The sequence below is a fragment of the Podarcis cretensis genome (genome assembly GCF_951804945.1).
Source record: "Podarcis cretensis genome assembly, chromosome: 17".
In the NCBI taxonomy this organism is placed as follows: domain Eukaryota; kingdom Metazoa; phylum Chordata; class Lepidosauria; order Squamata; family Lacertidae; genus Podarcis; species Podarcis cretensis.
In genome coordinates this window covers 22,269,144-22,290,394 of record NC_137187.1, presented here as the reverse complement: position 1 = coordinate 22,290,394, position 21,251 = coordinate 22,269,144, and the positions used below count along the sequence as shown (strand labels likewise).

Here is a 21,251-nt window from a genome sequence, read left to right as displayed (position 1 = left end):
TAAGAGGTGAGGTGTCTCAAAACCCTCAATGCTCAAATCTGAAAGATCTCCAGTTATCTCCAAAGGATAACCTGCCATTGAGAAAACACAAATCACCCATCCTTTTCCACTGTTTAACAAAATAAAGTTGTCTAGGCACTGTGACCCTGTATCTTTTTAGTAGTGGCGCTGTGGGTTAAAGCCTCAGCGCCTAGGACTTGCCGATCGAAAGGTCGGTGGTTCGAATCCCTGCGGCGGGGTGCGCTCCCGCTGCTCGGTCCCAGCGCCTGCCAACCTAGCAGTTCGAAAGCACCTCCGGGTGCAAGTAGATAAATAGGGACCGCTTACTAGCGGGAAGGTAAACGGCGTTTCCGTGTGCGGCTCTGGCTCGCCAGAGCAGCGATGTCACGCAGGCCACGTGACCCGGAAGTGTCTCCGGACAGCGCTGGCCCCTGGCCTCTTGAGTGAGATGGGCGCACAACCCCAGAGTCTGTCAAGACTGGCCCGTACGGGCAGGGGTACCTTTACCTTTACCTTTTACCACAATGGCACAGGCTATTTCAGGCATTACACATATGAATCATCAGTGTGAAGAAAGTGTAACCTTAATATTTGTAGCCAAGACATATTTAAGGGGAAGAACAAGGAAGTAAAAAAGCCACAAACTAACAGCAACAAAAAGGATAGATGTTGAAAACAGGTAGAAAAAAAATGTATGTACCCTCGGCCCTAGAAGCAAGCAACTATTTTTTCCCCTTGCTGCTGGTAGCACATGCAAGCCAGTTTAATAAACAGACTTATTAGTTCAAGCTATAGCAAAGCTTTCTGATCACACTAGCAACGCATGCAGATCAATGACCTTCTGGTCAGTCAAAATACTCTGTTTTGCCAGCGAAGATACCAAAGTCGCTTTAAGTCCTGCTTTTATAGTCTAAAGCTCTACTACACAATTCGAAAGGGCTGACATCATGAACTTCAAGAGATTTAAACTCAGTCCTTAGAATCACATAAATCTGTAGATTTATATTGCATTCGAAATTTTTCCTCCAGCAAACGTAGCATCAGGAAGAACAGGGAGATCTGAATTGGAGCAATCAGCTCCTGCTTTCAAGGAAATATTTATCCTTCTGTTGGACAAAGAACAATGACTTGATTAGAGGCTATAATTAGCTCAATGAGTGCTAGCCAGTTTTGAATTTGCATCGCGCAGATGCAGACTGGAAAGGCAGGAGGTAAATCTTGAGATCATAGTAGACAAGTGTGTAGCACCACTCGTGATATGTAGGATCAAACACAATTACAGAAGCATTGCTTTCTAACCCTTACTCCTCTTCCTGTTCATGTTCATTTTAGAAGTGACAGCTGCAGATAAGCAGAATGCCAAAGTTACCTATGATTGAGTACTTTGACTTCCTATAGCCATCACCCCAGGCATTCCCTTCGGCAAAGCTTGCAACACCTCATTTCAACTCCTGCATCATTCAGGATGTGTCACACCCACTCATAAGATTATGCACATTTTTATGTTAACTCTGCACTATTTGCTATGTGACTAATAATAATAGTTGAGACAGAAGAAGAGTGACATTGAATCCATCTTTGTTATGGCGCCGCTTAAACAACAACAGAAAAGGTGGATGCATCATCCCAAGAAATGAAAAGACCCAAAGAGGTTTAATAATTCATCTGTCTTGCACTTGAATGCGAAACTATATCCTCACATAGCTTCTTGATTGAGAATAAATGCCTCATTAATCTTAAAACATTTTTAGCAGAAACTGCTAGTAAAGTCAGGAAGAATAATGACTGACATTTGAGGGAATGTTGCATACTGTACAACATGTAGGATTGAAAGTGTCCTTCTGGCACACTGCTCAAACAGCGAGCGCCTTAGTTTTATTTCACAAAGCTAAAATGCTTAGAGGAAAATAAAAATATAAGAAGCTAATTATGCTAAATATAACCAAGTGACTGAAAATCAGCCACATGTTTAAGGGAAAGAACCACTACCTTTAATGTCCTTAGCTATTTTCAAAAAAAAATATCCTTTGCTTTTCATAATACTGAGCAGAAGGTATGAAATGGTGAATATAAACAAAACAGCTCCTTAAAATAGTAAGGGAACAATGCCTATAATAAAACAGAATTCTAAAAATAAAATCCCCATTCTAATTTTGAGAAGAGTATAAAAAAAAGACTTCAGCCTATCGGCTTCCAGTCATTCTCAAAAGATCCTCAGATGGCTCCTAATTTGGTATTGGGGCAAACAACTGTATGCATCAACTGGCTTTTTAGTAGTATGGTGGAGTGACAGGAGAAATTTTTGCAAAAATGGCTTTTCATACAGAAGAGTCTCACCTTTTCCACTGACTAAAGAAAAAGAATCTTGGCTTTTACTCCATGTAGGAAGTGAAAATAGGTAAACTGGCAGGAATCCCAGTTAGGACAGTCAAGCATCGGAGTTGGCAAACTAAGACCTGGGAGCGGGATGCCCCCCCAGGCTCGTAAATCTGGCCCACAGACCCTGCCGCCCGCTCGGTCAGTCCCTGTGCGCTGTAGACGCCTCACCGTGCAGGGACTGACTTCCGCAATGCTGGCACAGCTTCTGGGCGACACTGGCGCGACTTCGGATTGGCTACAGGAAGCTCCTGCAGCCAATCCGAAGCCACAGACAGCTCTGGGCAGGCGGTGACACTGGCGCCAAGACGCGCTCCTGAGCGCGTGTGGAGTGCATTCCTCCTCCAGGTCCGGAGGCAGCTGTGGGACCGGCTTGCAGAGTATTTATATTTTTCAAAATATAGTCCGGCCCCCCACAAGGTCTGAGGGACGGTGGACCGGCCCCCTGATGAAAAAGTTTGCTAACCCCCACTCAAGAGCTCAGGGCAACACAAGAATGGGCCTTTTCTGGAGTGGCTTCCCCTTTATGTAATGCTCTCCCCAGGGTGGCTCACCTGGCACCATCATGACATATCTTAAGGTGCCAGGTGAAAGCATTTCTCTTCAACCAGGCCTTGGCTGTCAAACAATCCTTGGCCTTTTAAATGCGTATTCTTATTCATTATGCATTTTGTGTTTTTATGTTTTAAACCCCCCTGTGATGAAGGGATGAAGGGCAGAGTAGAAATATAATTAATAAGAATTATCAGAATTGTGGTATGATGCAGATGCAGTGAGAATCCAAAGAAAACACATACAGAATGCTTTCCAAACTTGTTACCCATTCAATCCTGCTCTCCTTTTGATTGTATTTTCAGCTTCAGAAATGTTGATAACGTATAAATGAACGTGATTTGGAGGCAGAGGGTTTTTTTGTTTTTTAAGGTAAAGGTAAAGGTAAAGGTAAAGGTACCCCTGCCCGTACGGGCCAGTCTTGACAGACTCTGGGGTTGTGCGCCCATCTCACTTAAGAGGCCAGGGGCCAGCGCTGTCCAGAGACACTTCCGGGTCATGTGGCCAGCGTGACATCGCTGCTCTGGCGAGCCAGAGCCGCACACGGAAACGCCGTTTACCTTCCCGCTGGTAAGCGGTCCCTATTTATCTACTTGCACCCGGAGGTGCTTTCGAACTGCTAGGTTGGCAGGCGCTGGGACCGAGCAGCGGGAACGCACCCCGCCGCAGGGATTCGAACCGCCGACCTTTTGATCGGCAAGCCCTAGGCGCTGAGGCTTTAACCCACAGCGCCACCTGCGTCCCTTGTTTTTTGTTTTTTGTTTTTTACTTTACTGCTAAAATGTAAGTTTACGATAAGGGCATACAGTGTCATCGTCAAAGAAACACTGATGTACAACAAATCTAAAGAATTCTAAGCTATGAGAATGGTATCGAGTTAACTTTTTAGACAGATGGCCATATATTGTTAAGAACAAATCATATGCTACCTTTCTCTAGTATGGCATTACTTCCTGCTTATTCTAACAGAAATGCTTCAAATGTATTGATTTTTTTGAAAGCCATAATAATTATGCTATTAAAGGGACCCAATTGACATGTGTCAGGACAAACTGTTTGAAACTACTCTGTTAATTTCTTCACTTGCAGAAGATGAGACTGACTTTCAGCCCACATAGAATATGGGTTAAAACAAGAAATTGTACATTTTAAACAAAGTGTTTAAGACAATTTTTATGTAATCTTTCTTAAACACACACCCACACCCACACCCTTCTGAAAATACCAATGGAATTACCACCATTTCTAGCAGAATGAAGTCAGTGGGGACAACCTTGTGAAAATGTCATTCTGTCTACTATGTTTAAGGTTATGTCAGCTTTTCCACTGCAAACCTGTTTACAGAAAGTGATAACGGATCCATAAAGTTTCATTCCATGCTGTAGGCAAATACACACAATTGGTAGGCAGTAGGAGCCCCCCCCCTCAATGAAAGCTCCAAAGACTGCTTATTTATTTAATGGACTATAGTAAGACACAGAAAATATTTCATCACTAGGATGGTTTCTGAAGTTTTCTTCTCGTGCAGCTGCCAGAAAAACAATTGACAAAAAAATAATAATCAATTTGCTGTGAGAATCATGCTTACTTGTTTTTTTTGTGTGTGTTCATTTTAATAGACTCTCTGCACATTTACACTCCATAAACTTCATAGCTTTTAATGAGGCTATTTAAGTTGAAGATTATGCTCAGATATAATCACTATAGCATGTGCTTGATGAGGAGATGACCTTCTGACCTGATCTGATAAGATATGCTTGTAGAGAAAACTGAATCTATTCTGCAGCACTTGAAAAGGATGCACCTTTTAGGAGCACTTATCTGACAATGATAGCAATTATGAAGGTCAGGGCTTTTTGTCATGGGTGGCAGAGGTAGGTTGCCTTAATACACAATTAACTGGATACGTAATCTGTCACTTCTCGTCTTCCAAGCATACAAAATACATTTGCCCGACACACACACACACAGACACAGTGCCCCAGCCACTCTGGGCGGCTTCCAACATATATAAAAACATAATAAAACATTAAACATTTAAAAGCCTTCCCTATACAGGATTGCTTTCAGACAGCTCAGGGGTCGGATAAATTCATACCATCCAACATTTCTCCAGTGAAAATAGGGACATCCTAAGGAACATCCTAGGGACGCGGGTGGCGCTGTGGGTTAAACCACAGAGCCTAGGACTTGCTGATCAAAAGGTCAGCGGTTCAAATCCCCATGACGGGGTGAGCTCCTGTTGCTCGGTCCCTGCTCCTGCCAACCTAGCAGTTCAAAAGCATGTCATAGTGCAAGTAGATAAATAGGTACCGCTCTGGCGGGAAGGTAAACGGCGTTTTCGTGCACTGCTCTGGTTTGCCAGAAGCGGCTTAGTCATGCTGGCCACATGACCCGGAAGCTGTACGCCGGCTCCCTCGGTCAATAAAGCGAGATGAGCGCCACAACCCCAGAGTCGGTCACGACTGGGCCTAATGGTCAGGGGTCCCTTTACCTTTACTAAGGAACATCCTAAGGGACATTTCAGGATCAAATCAGAAACTGGGATGGCTTCTCTGAATCAGGGATGTCCCTCGGAAAATAGGGACACTTGGAGGGTCTGGTGGATGTGGTAAAGGCCTCGTGGTTTAGTGGTGAGGAGATCTATGGTCATTTTAGGGAGAACAATTTCAAAGTAATGTAGAGGGCAGAATGTAGATTGTTATTACATGTATTACCTCAGGGAAGCGGCGCCTATAACTGCAAAAATAATATTCTTTCATTTGGTGACTTTTGCATAGTGGGATTTCAAGCATCTAAACTAACCCTGAGAATTGCACACCTTTAATAATGCCTGTAACAGACAACTAGTTGAGAAACTAGCTTATTTCCTGTTGTCTTGCTCAGAAGCTTCTCCACTAGTGTATGAATCATAATGCTGATGCAGCAGTGATAAAGCATAATGCTTCTCAGCAGAGTTTCAGTATGGCTACACTAGAGCTTACACCTGTATATGGATTACAGCACCTCATTATGATAACGACTTAGATAGAAGAGAGAGGATACATAGAAGAGCAACAAATATTAAGGAAGGATTAAAAATGGCTCTGTTCATGGATAGCTAGGGGAGTTTAACTGCATACAGCTTGGTGGAAAGGAGATAACAAGAGAATGTGATAAGAACCTGCAAATATTTGAGAGGTACTAACAGAGGAATGCGGGATGACTTACAGCGGCTGAAGCAACTTAACAAGAATTGGTGTTTTAAGTTAGCAACATGAAAAACATAATCTAGAATAATTATAGTTACAGATAGGTAGCCGTGTTGGTCTGCCATAGTCAAAACAAAAAAATTCCTTCCAGTAGCACCTTAAAGACCAACTAAGTCAGTTCTTGGTATGAGCTTTATCTGAAGAAGTGTGCATGCACACGAAAGCTCATACCAAGAACTGACTTAGTTGGTCTTTAAGGTGCTACTGGAAGGAATTTTTTTGTTTAGAATAATTATGTTTACCATGTGGCTTAAACATGGAATGATAGTATTGGTTCAAGTCACAGGTTCATTAATGCCTTATATGGTTTTCAGTATCTCTTAGACATTATAGGAAGTGGGAAGAAAATCCAGCTCTTTTTCCTCTGCTGAGCAATGTATCTACACTTACAGCACAATCCTATTTGAAAATAAATCCCACTGAGTTTAATGGATCTTATTTCCAAGAAAGTGGGTATAGGATTGCAGTTTTTATATGTTTCATTTGTATACAGGTTGTTGGTTTGTTTGTTTTTAGATATAGCGAAGGGCTATTGGGTGCACAAGGCTGCATGAAAACTAAATTTCCTATTTTCACATATGATTTGGAGAAAGCCCTTTCATTAGATCAGTTCTTTTACGCTTAGTTACTACTGCTGCTTTCCCTGTGGCCAAGTATATAAGAAAAGGCTGAAGCCCAAAGCAAAATTTAGGTAAGGAGGTAATGGCACCCAACTGGATAAAATTAAGAGGTAGGCTGTAAGGTACTCTAGAAATGTGATACTCTAGAAATCACAAGTGGAATAAATCTCCAGCTCCTGCAGCTGGCACCCATAAGGAAAAGCACCAACCGCTTAAGAAGTAATACTCAAAAAAGAGAAATCAGCGGTGCTTATCTGATGTGCAACAATGGCTCTGTTAATAGAACCCTTTAACTCCTTTAGGTCTGCGATTTCTAAGGAAGATGTAAATATTGCATCTATATGGTTGGCCAACATGGAAAAACTTCATTCCGTAGCCATTTGATAGAACTAGATGTGATATAAGAAATCTCTGATAAGGATTGCCTGTTGTTGCTCAAATATTAATAGCACTTGCTGGCAGATAAATCAGAATGAGTATGTAGAACTAGTGGAAGGGGGAAGTTAAATCCAAAAAACTGCCAGGGAGGGGAAAATCCAGGTAACTACTGCAGGGGGAGTATTATCAGGAGAACATGGGGTAGAATAAATATTCTTCCCAAAATAACATTGTCTTTACTTGATTTGACCTTTCAACCTCTGGCGCCTATGGTTTTTTTTTAAAAAAATAATCATGAGAGATCCTAATCATTTGCTTCGTGTCTAATATGCCACATTACCAAACTTTTTTGCTCATTCATTGTGAAACAGATCAAAGCCCTTAGACGTGTGTCCATATTTCACTTCTCTTCCATAACCCTTTGCCTGCCCCTTATTCAGTACTTGTGTCATCCATTCTTTCTCCCCCTGCAAAAATAAAAAATAAAAATCACCACTCTCCGTCAAAACCTGCTAAGTAACTTAATCTTCTACCTACCCTCCCAACCTACATCATTTCTCCCTTCCTTTGTAGCATAGTACTAGAGATGCACTATAGTGATCTCTTCTTCTGTATAGATTTCTCTGGAAACTGACTAGTATCCTCCCTTGTAAGCTTTGGCTTCACTTAGGCTTTACCTTTCATTTACTATACCTTCAGTCAAATCTGGCAAAAATGCGGTTTTCAGTCTTTAGAAGAATGCCCCTGGCTTGCTAAGTTCTAAAAGCAAAAAACAAAAAAATTCCCATCTTTCTGCAGGGACCTTATTTTAAAACATTTTGAGTACCTCAGTACCAGGGAGCTTAATATGACAAAATTCAGCCCCTCCCCCAAGAATCAGTCAATTACACTCCTAATTTTTTATACCTTACATCCAAGTGTGTAACAATAGTTTTTAGCTAATTTAGATTAATTCTCTCTTTTTAAAAATTTATTTTGCAGGAATGCTGTCTGTGCAATTTGAGAGGTGGAGCGCTCAAGCCGACTACCAACAGAAGGTAAGTGAATTCTACAGCAAAGCACAGGGGGTGGAGCAGGATTGGGCTTGGGAACCAAATTTTGTGTTTCTGTTGGACCATTTTGACAGGTGGATGGCTCCTCTCAATTACCTGATGTCACCATGACGTCAGGTGACCCATCTTCAAATTAAAGAATGGGGGGGGGGAGGGGCACACTCTTAAATGCCTTCCTGGTTGTTCTTCCTTTGCAGCCCAGCTGCAAAGAAAATTCTCAGATGAAACTATGGCTTTCAGTCAGTGCTGCAGTGCTAACTTCAAGCCCAACTTTCTGCATGGATCAGCTGTATTTTGAAGCTCCCAGATGAGAACTCAGGGAACTCTTGTCCTTTCTGTGCTTCAATATCAATATGTGGTTGTTATGTACCAGCTACATGTGCACCCACCTTAAATTTTAAAAAAATCTCATACAGTGGTGCCTCGCAAGACGAAAAGAATCCGTTCCGCGATTCTCTTCATCTAGCAGTTTTTTCGTCTTGCGAAGCAAGCCCATTGACGGCTTAGCGGATTAGCACTATTAGCGGCTTAGCGGCTTAGCGGATAAGCAGATAAGCGGCTTAGCGGCTTAGAAAAAGGGGAGGGGAAGGGAAAAAAAAGTCGGAAAAACTCGCAAGACATTTTCGTCTTGCGAAGCAAGCCCATAGGAAATTCATTTTGCGAAGCACCTCCAAAACGGAAAACCCTTTCGTCTAGCGGGTTTTTCGTCTTGCGAGGCATTCGTCTTGCAGGGCACCACTGTAATTTTGTTGCCACCATGCTTTGTGTATGGTTTGGCACCTCTGAAGAATGGTTGTAACACATTTTTTCAAAAACCTGTTGGTGCAATTTTGTATTATTTTGATTAGCCTTTCTGTCAAAGAGAAGTGGGTTTTAACTGGGTTTTAGAAATGCCTGTGGAAACTTAAAGAAAAGGTTACTGCTGTGTTACATACCTTTCCTTGCAAACTCCACTTTTAGTGCCGGGTTTTAAATTTCAGTTAGCAGGCTTAGACAAAGACAACTTCAAAATGTAATTTACGTACAGTATTCTTTTATCTCTACAAAAATGAGCTAACATATGTACCTCTCTTCTCCAGCTGAAAGGTACAGGTAGCTTCCAATTAAGTTGCTAAGTTAGGTTGCTGCTGCTTTTTAAATGCATTTTGTGAGCTAATGTGCAAGTTTTGTTTTATCATCCTCTCATGCTTAAATATTCCACACTCAGCTTTTGTTGATGACAATATAAAGGAAGGAAATGAAAGCTCATTTGTCATTGTTTGCATGGGCAAGTCTTACAGTTTTATCTCATGTTCAACTTATTTTTCTTTAGCTCTGGAATTCTGTGATTATGGTAGTTAATGTGGTATCACTAAACTTTTGATAGAAATGAGCATTTATTAACAAAATAATCTGAATCAATTTAGACTAACTCGAACTCAAGCTGGTTGGTTTTCTTAATATTACTTACAATAGACTCAGAAAATATCTCTGCAGTTGACACCATACTCTTTGTAAGACCAATATTCTTTAGTCAAATAGAGCAATGTTTTAGCTTAGCAAATGATGGAACTAAAGGAAGCTTTACCAACATGGTACCTGCACAGACTTTCCCAGGTAACCACAGGTCTTTCCTCCCCTTTTTGAAATTAGACTCGAAAGAAGCATTTGTTTGTAACCAGCTATTGTTGTTTGTGATCCCCAAAAAAGTTTCCCCCCCGTTTGCAAATGTGGCCATGGTTCCCCAAAGGCTGGTGATCCCTGAACCTTTTTGTTCAGTTGTAGAAAAATCTGTACCACTAATTCAGTGCTATTTTTGTGCATCCTTCAGTCATTTCCTCCAGGAAAAGTGCGTACTTTCATTTAAAAGCTCTCTAATTCAAGCCCTTTCATTATTAGCAGTGTTAAAGACAGTCTGGATGGGCAGAAACCTCCTCTTGGTTGACTTTCACCCTGTTGAATAACACTTAACAATTTATGCTCTGGATATTCCAGGAACTTCCCATCCTTGCCTTTTGTTTTGAAACATCAATCAGGTACATGTTTGGATTTTTATGAAAGGACAGCAGTTCAGATTAAGAGCGAGGTTAAGCAATAACTTTTCCCATGACTGGGTGGACAGGAGTATCTCCACCCCCATCGTTCAACCTGGACACTGAGGTCCAGCTCCGAGGGCCTTCTGGCGGTTCCCTCATTGCGAGAAGCGAAGTTACAGGGAACCAGGCAGAGGGCCTTCTTGGTAGTGGCGCCCGCCCTGTGGAACACCCTCCCATCAGATGTCAAGGAGATAAAATAACTATATGGCGTTTAGAAGACATCTGAAGGCAGCCCTGTTTAGGGAAGTTTTTAATGACTGATGTTTTAATGTACTTTTAATCTTTTGTTGGAAGCTGCCCAGAGTGGCTGGGGAAACCCAGCCAGATGAGCGGGCTATAAATATATTATTATTATTATTATTATTATTATTAATTATTATTATGGACAGGGCTCCCCCACTTCGTTTAGCCTTCTATCCGGAAGGTTGTTCCACACCTCTCTGGTTCATTTATCAGGACTGCTTCACACAGTTCTGATTCATCACTTCGGAATGTTGCGAGGAGACTGATCTTTGCTATTTTTTCTTTCTTTCAATTTGCTTACGCTGTAGCTTGCATCCCTTCCTTGCCTCCACCATTCCTTAAAGCTGTGTTTGTGATTTTGTTCTCAGGGCTAGTTAGGACCCTTTGCAGAAATACCAGCTGGAATATTCTGAAGGGAAGAGATACTTCTAGCTTTGAACTTAACTGAGAAGAGTTCAGAGAAACCAAGAGGATGGGACTGGGCTTGGGCTCAACGGCAACATAATTGGCCACTTTGCCACTGCTGGAGCCTTAGCAGGGATAGGAAGTATCCCTCACAATGTGCATGCAAAGGAATCCCACTTGAAATTCATTATTTCTATCCAGTGAGGTTTTTTTGGCTCCGCTTCTCTGACAGAATCCCTGCTTGCCACAGCGATGGCTCTGAAAGTTTTAAACTGACAACACCATCCTATTCCTTCCCCATTTGGACAGGAAATATTTACACTCCAAGTTTTCCAATTTCTTAGGTCTCTTGTATTGTTCTGTTCTTGCTGTATCTGGCTCTTGAAAGTCAGGAAAAGGCCTTTAATTTTTATTTATTTTATTTAGAAAGATTGCTAGATCATAAGAATCATTAACATAATAAAATTATCAATAAAATAAAGCAAAAATCCACCAAACTGTTCAAAAAACAAGTATAAGATCATCATCAATTTAAAAAAACTGATAAAACTTGCAAAACTAAAATAATCATAGATAACTACTTTAAACTACTACTTAACATATAACATTTCCCCTTTCCTGGTTCTTTCCTCTTCTCTCCAAGAAAACTAGGTTTTTTGAAGACTCACCTTCAGAGTTCCCTATTAGGCAATTCTCCTACTTTAGTCTTTTCTCTCTATCTCTGGTTACAAAAGTAGATGGTCCAGGCAAGGCATGGTAGTCTGTGCATCCATTATTAGCCCACTCTTTTCTTTATTTTTTCTGTAATGGTGTTTCAAGCCACAATACTACTTCCCTTGCTCTTAAATTGTCTGATATTGTCTTGTTATCACCTTTAAGTTTCTATTGATTTATAAATGAATATTCTAATTACAGCTGCAGTGTGTTTATTGCTTTCTGTCTGGAGCAAGCACACTAAGCTAAATCCCCCAAATTAAGCAAAGTTATCAGAGCCAATGCCATCCTGTCTATGTAAAGATCTTGAGAGTAATATTGCTAATTCCCTCAAATTACGCGAGTACGCATGTAAGATGTGTCTGTATGTGAATGTGTGCACTAGTGCACTAGTGGAACTGGTAACACATTTTTGAGCAGCGTTCTATAGGTGGTCATATGGCATGTATAAATGATTCATGGCTTGGTTTAGATGGGCATTCTGGGCTTCATGTTGTGCATGAGTGTTGGGCCCTGGTACCACACACCTCAACTCCTGGCTTTAATACAAATTGGAATCTTTGCGGCAGTTATGTCTGAACCAAGGGACTCTATCTTAATATTGATCGATGTATTATAAATTTATCTGTATGGCAATACCGCATTTAAGAAATAAAGACATCTGCCCAGTATTTTAAATTAGCTTCAAATAGTTATTATAATCTCTTTGCAGTCAGCTTTTTAGCTAAATGTTAATTAAGCATCAAGTATCTCATAATAGAGTGCTGACAGAAATAAACAGATTTCAAAATATAGATCAAGGAAATGTCAGCTAAATTGAATGCAACACTTTTCTTTGATATCTACCGATGAGAGCCCACAAAAGGCATGTATGAAAATCAAAATCCTTTCTGTGCATATTGTATCTTAAAAGAAAAATCATGAATGAAAAATGTGGGAGTGGTTTCTGTTTATAGAGGAATCCTACTTCCACACATGTTTCACACGTGTTTCGTGTCTTTTCACAACACTGTGTTTTGCTATTTTTGTGTTTTGACTTGACTGGCAGTTTTAAATAGTAAAACAATCGCTTTCCACAGGAGTCCGTAATTTCCTATAATCACCTCACCGGTTTCCTCTTTTAATACATTTCCTATGAGTAATATCTACCAATGCATAGTAAGCTATTTATAAAGATTTTTTTTTCAGAATGTAGAGAAACAGGAAAACATAGTGGGCAGTGAAGGATGGTCAGAGTGTTTCCAGAAAAAATGGATTTCCAGAGTCACGGGACCATTCCCATAAAACCCTGTTCTAGACATTCGCAGATACAGAATCACAACCCTGGGTAGAGGCTCTTAATACACAAGAGCTGTGGTGTAGTGAGACAGGGACAAAGGACCAGCCACTCTTTTCACAGCTGGTACAATGATGTCCTGGGGTCCTATTTTCCATTCTCCTGGGTTGCATGCCAGGTTTTTGTCACCAGAGAAACCCACCAAATCCACACTAAGCTGTGATGAGAAAGATTGCATTAGCCTGCAAGGTTAAGGTATAAACTGCATTTTTATTTTGACTTCTGTTTAAGCCCCTTTATTATAAATCAACAAAAATGTCACAATATAAGTGAGGAAACTTTTGAGTTCCTCCGAAGTCTTTGTAAGCTTGATTGTTATACAAGGTGGTAAGAGGGCTGAGAAAAATGCTGGCTTCATTGCATTGGCCAAAATTCATTTTTCTTTTATATCCAGGCTATGCAGGCACGGCTATGCAGGATATAATGAAAAGTGCCTGCACATAAGGATAACGCTACACCACTAAACAAGAGTCTGTTTTTCCCCTGCACACCTTGGCTGGCTAGCTGGGTACATCAAACACAACCATCAGGGAGCTAGGCAAGTTATACTTGTCGTCAGGATTAAGCAGCTTCTGCTGTTTCTTCAGTATGCATGATTATCTCAATGCCACGAGGAACGCAGCCCCAGGACTCTTCATACTGCGTTGTCTAATAGAACTGGAACTATTTTCAAACAATACTTGTAAAGGACCTCAGAATAAATATTTATGGTATTTATTTCTCACCAGTGGCCGGGATCCAATCCTCCCATGTGTGGACAAAAAGTGTTTCCAACTTCCATTCTATGTGTGTCAGTTTCTGTTTAGCTGCATTTCACATCATATATGTGTGTATGTGTGTGTTTATATTTATTTATTGTGCTTTTGTTAAGGTTCTTTTTAAAAATATATATAAATATAACAAGGATAGGGAAGTTAAGGGAGAAAAAAATAACAGCTCACAAGGGAAAGCCGTCTTTCCATGCTGCATCTGGAGATGAGGTCATCAGTATTCCTTCTTGGGGTCCCAAAACCCTCAGGTGCTTCCCTTGGCACTTTTATGGCATTTGCAGGGTTGTTTAGTTGTGGGGGTGCTTTTTATTTTTGTATGCGGAGGTTATTGTTTGCCTTTCTGTTTTGTGTCTTATCTGTTGGGGCAGTGGTTGTCTTAGCAACACCATTCTTTTCATTGCTGAGATGGATCTTCTGTGGTTTCTTAGATTTCCACCGGTGCTTCCAGAGCCAAAAGGATTGGGGACCCCTGCTCGCACAGTGCTCTGTATGTGGTTCTTTACAGCTCAGCGAATATGTAACAAGGTTTTCCAGTAACGGACTAGAATATTTTCAACAAACATTTTCGAAATTACTGGGCATGTATGAATGAGGATGGAATCAAAAGAAATGTGTGTCTGATTTTACATGCCAAGGGAGCTTTTGACCTACGTTTCTTTAAAAACAGCAGCCCTGTTGTATATGACAAACATATTTTGAAATTGCGGGAAGTTTCAGAAGGATTTTGTGACGTGGCATTTTTATTACTGTTGTTGTTTTAACAAATGTAACACGTTATATGGTATGAATATTGTGTAAGTATATCAATTTGGGGAGGAAATCATGGTTTCTCATAGCATTCCTTGTGAAAAAAACACCATTATACAAAGAATAAAATTTGAGAAATGCAGTGGGAAAATCTATTTCTCTCTCTCTCTATATATATGTATATATTTTAAAATGTTTGCATATCTTTCTTTTTTGTATTGTTGTTATTTACAGGTGGGCTCACGTCATGTGTGCAATTGCTATTCCCGAAGTGAGATTTGTGAATGTCATAGAGAGGACACCAATAGACACAAGCAGGATACCTTTGCAGAGGTTAAAACTGGTGAGCAGTAATGATCCAAATTTCTATTCTGACATATATTTTATGGTTCTAAGAACGTGTAGTAAACCTCCTTGATGATGTTCATGTTGTACAATTGTGTGCTCAATTTCTGTTTTAAAATGCCTGTCAAAATGAGTGAGAACTACTGTTTTGTACTTCCTGTTCAAAATTGCATTCGGTTATATACTCAGTAGCTGTGGGGAACAGCTGTGGGGAACCTTGAGCCCTCCAGGAGCTGCTGAACTACAACTCCCATCATTCCCAGGAATCACGGCCAGGGATGATTGGGGTTTTAGGGTAGTAACATCTGGAGGGCCTTAGGTCCCCCACACCTGAACTAGTGGAACAAAACCATCATTACCATAATAATCATTACCATGGCTGACTCTGGGGTTGCGGCGCTCATCTTGCTTTATTGGTCGAGGGAGCCAGCGTACAGCCGGCGTACAGTCATGTGGCCAGCATGACTAAGCCGCTTCTGGCAAACCAGAGCAGCGCACGGAAACGCTGTTTACCTTCCCGCCAGAGCGGTACCTATTTATCTACTTGCACTTTGATGTGCTTTCGAACTGCTAGGTTGGCAGGAGCAAGGACCAAGCAACGGGAGCTCACCCCGTCATGGGGATTCGAACCGCTGACCTTCTGATTGGCCAGTCCTAGGCTCTGTGGTTTAACCCACAGCGCCACCCGCGTCCCTTTCATTACCATAATAGTCTTTAAGAAAACATAATCTAAAATTGTCCTAGAAATAGCAGAGACTGAAAACACCTTCCTTGGCTGGCAGGTTTATGACATCACAATTTAGCGTCCCTTGTCACTGCTGATCAGTTTTAGGCAGTGATTTCCTTTTCTTAAAAAAAATACGTCATGTTCTCTGGAATCCCTGTTTGTTAATCCTAGCCATGTGAGGACAGGCTGCTGTTACTGTTTATGAATGAAAGACATTCTGGAGATTGCTCCGCAGTAGCTGGAGAAGTTAAAATAATTAAAACAATTAAACACTGTTAGAAGTACAATGGTACCTCTGGTTGTGAACGGGATCCGTTCCGGAGGCCTGCCGTATACCGAAATCTTCGTAACTGGAGGTGCCCTTCTGCGCATGCGCGTGCGGCAAAACTTGGAAGCATACACTTCTGGGTTTGCTGCATTTGCAACTCGAAAGTTACGTTACCCAAAGGTAACGTAACCCAAGGGTCCACTGTAAATTTATATTGTGATTTAAATGGATTTTAAATCCACCCTGTGTATATGGCAAACATATTTTGAAACTGCAGGGAGATTCAGAAGGATTTTGTAACGTGGCATCTGATCAAACAGAAAAAGGAAAAGATGTTGCTGGGTACCACCAAACATTGACATGCCTAAAGTAGTTGGATCTGAGCCATCATGTATTTGAATTATTACTGTTGTTGTTTTAACAAATGTAACACGTTATATGGTATAAATAAAGAGTTTTAAAATCTCTTAAAACAATACAAATAATTACAATAAAAACAGCAGGGCATCAGCCCTTTTATTAAAAGTTGTCAGTTCCCCAAAATCTATTGGAAGAAGAAGGTCTACAACCTGCTGGCAGAAGCGCAACAAGGAGGCAGCTTCTATAGGGAGGGAGTACCAAAGTCTGGGAGCAGCCACTGAGTCTCCCGCATCCCCACCAAGCGTTCCTGTAAGGGTGGTGGGACTGAGAGAAGAATATCTCCTGAATATCTCAAAACCTGGGCAGGTTTGTATGAAGGAATACAACCTTCCAGATTTCATATGCTTCAGACTCTCTTACATTGCCAGCAACCATCCTCATAAACCTTTAAAATCCCAGGTGAGTGAAGCTTTGATAGGCATGTGAAAAAGATGGAAAAAGCACATGTAAAATAATAACAAAATACTACTAAATTATAATTTAGTGGTGCCAGTTTAGCATGGGTTCCCCTTCCATTGAACTCTTTTTTCCCCAAGTGTCTGGAACAAAAAATAATTCTGCAAAATGTAATTGTGAACGTTTCCATTTTCATGCGCCTGCAAAGTGTCAGGTAACATTCCTCTCTAATATACAATTAGCAAGAAAGGGCAAGAAATTTAACACATGATTGTCTCTTAACAAATTACGTTGTATTCAGCTATGAATTAGAATATGTTTGTCAAATAGTGGTAAAACAGAATATCGTATGATTTATGCTTAGTATGCTCCTACTTTGAATCTGGTTGATGTAAAGTTCCGTAGGGTTGTATTCCCATGTTGGGTCTTGTCAGAGCTGAACTTAGTTGGATACAACCCAGTATCTTTATCATGTTTCTAAATTTCTTCAGTTTTGTGTGAATGAACTATGATAGGCATTGGGAGGTTAGGTCAGGGATAGTTGATTGTCTCTGCCATTCTTCAATATTATTCCTTTTTAATCCTTTGGCTTCTGGGTGGTACAGGCAATAGTTATCAGTTGAGTTTGGGGACAAGAAGAGACAGATTATAGAGAAGGAGCCACCCCTGGAAGGAATTCCAGGTGAGAAACTGAAGGAGGAGAGGGGCAGAGGAAAGGACTTGCTATATATATGTATCATTTTAAAATTATTCATTCACATATTAAATTTTCTTTGTTACTGTAACTTGATGTAACAATCATTTACATCTTGCTAATGCTTGTTACTGTAACAAGCATTAGCATTTTGTTACAATACAGTTTACAGTTCATCCATACTGAAAGGACAGTGATCACCGTTTTACACACTAAATCATGTGCAGACCAAATGTCTATAAAAGCTCTGTTGAGCAATCTAACTTTCGCCGCAACCTTGTGAGAATTTGCACATTACTTCTCCAATTTTATGGTTGCTTAGCACAGGCCACCACGATTGTGAGATCGTACTGGATTGATGTCTATTATAAAATGTAACTCAGCGCTCCACAGAATGTTGAAAAGTATATGTGTATATGTATGAATAGGTCTGATAGCTGTGGCTAAAACAATAATTCCATACAAACCTCTAGGTCTGATTCTGCCATTATGTCAGCACTGCTGTCATTATGTCAGCATTGTTTTATTTCTGTTTTTAAATTCCTCTTGGTTTTCAGCAGAGTAAATGGCACAGGAATTTGTACATCTGTCTGTACCTTGACCAATGGTGCCCCCCCCGCCATATAGTTTCCTATTATTTTTACATTTCAGATCTATTTCTTCAAACAGAGGTAGAAAATGAGTTTTAGAAAGACTGAAGTTGCCCTTGGGCTTTTGATTACCTCAAATTTGTATTTGAGAAGTGAATCCAATACAAGCATGAGTATATTCTGAGTGAGAAATATTATGTTGAAAATAGAATTACACAGTGATGATGACTGATCTACAAGCCTTTCAGTATCTGGCTAAGGCTAAAGTGTTATATGTAGAAACGTATTTGCTTGAAAATTCACACCTGAAGGCAGATAACAGTAAGCTTGAAAGCCAAAGATTATAGTCTTGACCCTTGAAAGGGGAAATCAGTTCAAAAAATAGAGATTTCATGGTGGCATGCCTGTATGAAGAATGGAATCTTCACACTGGACAAATATGACTTAAAAGCACAGCCATTTCATCTTCTGAAATATTTTAAATATTACTATTATTTAAAGTAGAACTAAAATCTTGCCCATTCTCTTTGATCTAATTTTGTATAAAAATTAGGTTTATAGTGACCCTTGTTTCTAGTTGTAGAAAAATGCTTGACAGTGATGCATACCACTGTTGTCATGCAATTCTTGAAATATAAGCAAGTATTGATTAACTTTCAGCAATTTTAAAAAATATTGCTGCAGGCGATAAAATCAAGGAAAGTCATTATACTGAACATTAACTTACACATTAACTAGCTGACTTTCACACATTTTCTGTTTCAGGGGAGAGCACTCAGGCGTGTTTAACCATATTTCTAAAATGTTTTTAAAATTATATTAAAATAGTTTGATGAAGAATAAACGCTTCTTCGTTTTTTCAATTAGAGATTTGCTAAAATACAGATCCTATAGCTGACTAACCCACCACTATTTATTATGTCAGTTAAATATATATGGATCCATTAAACCACACAAAATATATGTTACCATACAGCCTTTTGCCACTATCTCTATCTTTTTGAGGATCACTCGTAGCCGAGTAAGATTGTCGTCCATGAAGGCAGTCTTAGCAGTGTGCCCATGAGTGACTGTGGAGGCCAATTTTGGATCCACACATCCTTTCACAGCGGGGACATAGGTTTCTGGGCAGGAGTTGATCACGGTGAGGATTTGCCAAATGTGCCTTCCTTTTAGCTCGCTTCTCCTGAGTTTCGTCCTGAGTTCATGCTTCTTCAAAGTCCAAGACACCTTTGTTAAAGGCTGTTCTCCAACTGGAGTATTTGCAGGCCAGTGTTTCCCAATTTTACTACTATCTCTATAGAGTTGTAATAAGTGGTTGTCTAAATTATGTGCATTACAGGCTATATCTACTGAATGATCTGATTTGCGCAACATGGTGAGCCAAACTATGTATTATTGAGACTCTTTGCTCCCCACCCCCCCGTCCTTTTTACTATTGCACTGTGGCTTAGCATGTCCAAACTGGGACCTCTGGATAAATTCCCTACTAACTATAAATACCTTTTGCAAACTGAATCTGTAAAAGTAAATGCAAAAGAATTAGTTACAGGTAGGTAGCCGTGTTGGGCTGCCGTAATCGAAACAAAATAAAAAAATTCCTTCCAGTAACACCTTAGAGACCAACTAAGTTTGTTACTGTATTGGTATGAGCTTTCATGTATTCCATTAAACCTATTCTAGGTTTCAAATGATCAAAAGAATGAAATAAAGGTACAGAAAATACCAGTTCAAAAAAAAATTCGTCACTTTGCTTTTTTAGTGTTCTGGTGTATGGAGCCCTATCTATCTATGTATATCAAATGTATATCAAATGAACTTATATTAATTAAGGAGTCTACACAGAATAACTAAAGTCCCCCCCCCCCTGCTTTCTGTGTCACTCAGTTTTGTATGATTAGTTTCTAATGAGCTGCTTGCTCAGAGTTAAATCCCAGCTTTGTTCATAGGCATGGATACTTTGGCTGGTGTTAAGGCCACTTAAAATATATAGGTCATTTGTAATAAAAAAATCAATAGATGTGACTACTTAATCAATATGTATCATGCATTCTGATTATTCTTAAACAATTAATTTATTAGAAGCGTACAATCATTTGCCATAAAGAAGATAAACAGCACAATCTTAACTATGCCAATTTGGAAGGAAGTCCTATTGAATTCAGTGGTGTTTACTTCCAGGAAATTAGGGTTAGGAACACCCTAAGGCTGCAATTCTTTACACTCTTTGCTGGTGGTTGGCCCATTGATGGGACTTATTTCCAAAGAATTAGGCAAAGGATTCTGCAGCAAATGCACAGCTGTTGGAAAGCTAGAGGAGGATATATTTCACCGTTTATTTCAAAATCAGAATAAAGTGAAGTTACTGTTGGAACAACATGGCTAATGTTTCAGTCATCAATAGTTACCTGCTGTTTATTACATGACTTACTTAATAAACTTACAATAATTCAGCATTATAACGTAATGCAGCAAAAATAGTCTTAATTTCTTAAATCCAGTTCCAGCTCAGCTCAGTCGGAATAGCCAAGTGCTCCTCTCATCACAGCGTTGCCTATATTGCCCCCACTTGCTACAGATAATATTGCTGAGTGATATCCAGAGTGAATTAGTTTGCTAACAGATTGGTTCCACACCTTTGTTGCTGGAAAACTGTGACTAACATATTATCAGATAGCAGCAGAAGCTGCTGCTGACTGCACATTTTTACAAATACCGTTTTATGCTGTTTTGAAGTTCCTTTCCATAACAAATATGTACTAAATAAATACTCCTGAACGTTACACTTGCCCACCTTTCCTCAAATGGATTTAATTTAAAATACTGTACACATCTCATAAAATTAGTCAGAAATGTAATACTCATTCTACAAAATGATGTGTTTTACAGAGAGAGAGAGAGAGACTGAACGAACATTTTAGAATAATTCACCAATAGCAACAAGAATGTAAAGGAGAATTATTCTTCCACAAGCCCCACCTATGTAAATTATGCGAACCATTATGGATGTGTGTTTTAAGGTTGGAGAATTACACAAAAGCAATTGAATAAGGGTTTACCATGCACAGATCTTAACCAGAAGACAATTTGCATTGCAGGAACTGTATAGTTTCCTGGTAAGCAAAATAATAAAGCTTCAGAGCAAAAATGCACATTAGTGGAGAAGATATGAACAGGTGCAAGGACAATGTATAAGGACAGAGGGGAGGCAGAGCATGAAAGGCTTCAGAAAAAGGTAGAACATTAGTCGTTTGTCAAAGTCAGTTTGCACATGGCAAGAGCATTCTTAGGC

The 21,251-nt window shown here is 40.0% G+C and overlaps 1 protein-coding gene across 4 annotated transcripts in view; it reads left to right on the top strand.

Moving 5' to 3' along the window:
• KDM4C (lysine demethylase 4C) overlaps positions 1-21,251 on the top strand; it is a 197,579-nt gene that overhangs the window by 123,606 nt on the left and 52,722 nt on the right. For all 4 annotated transcript variants that reach the window (XM_079959232.1, XM_079959234.1, XM_079959233.1 and 1 more), the window contains exons 17-18: positions 8,159-8,214; positions 14,754-14,862. In XM_079959232.1, coding sequence (XP_079815358.1) covers positions 8,159-8,214; positions 14,754-14,862 — 165 coding nt within the window. The remainder of the gene's footprint in view (positions 1-8,158; positions 8,215-14,753; positions 14,863-21,251) is intronic.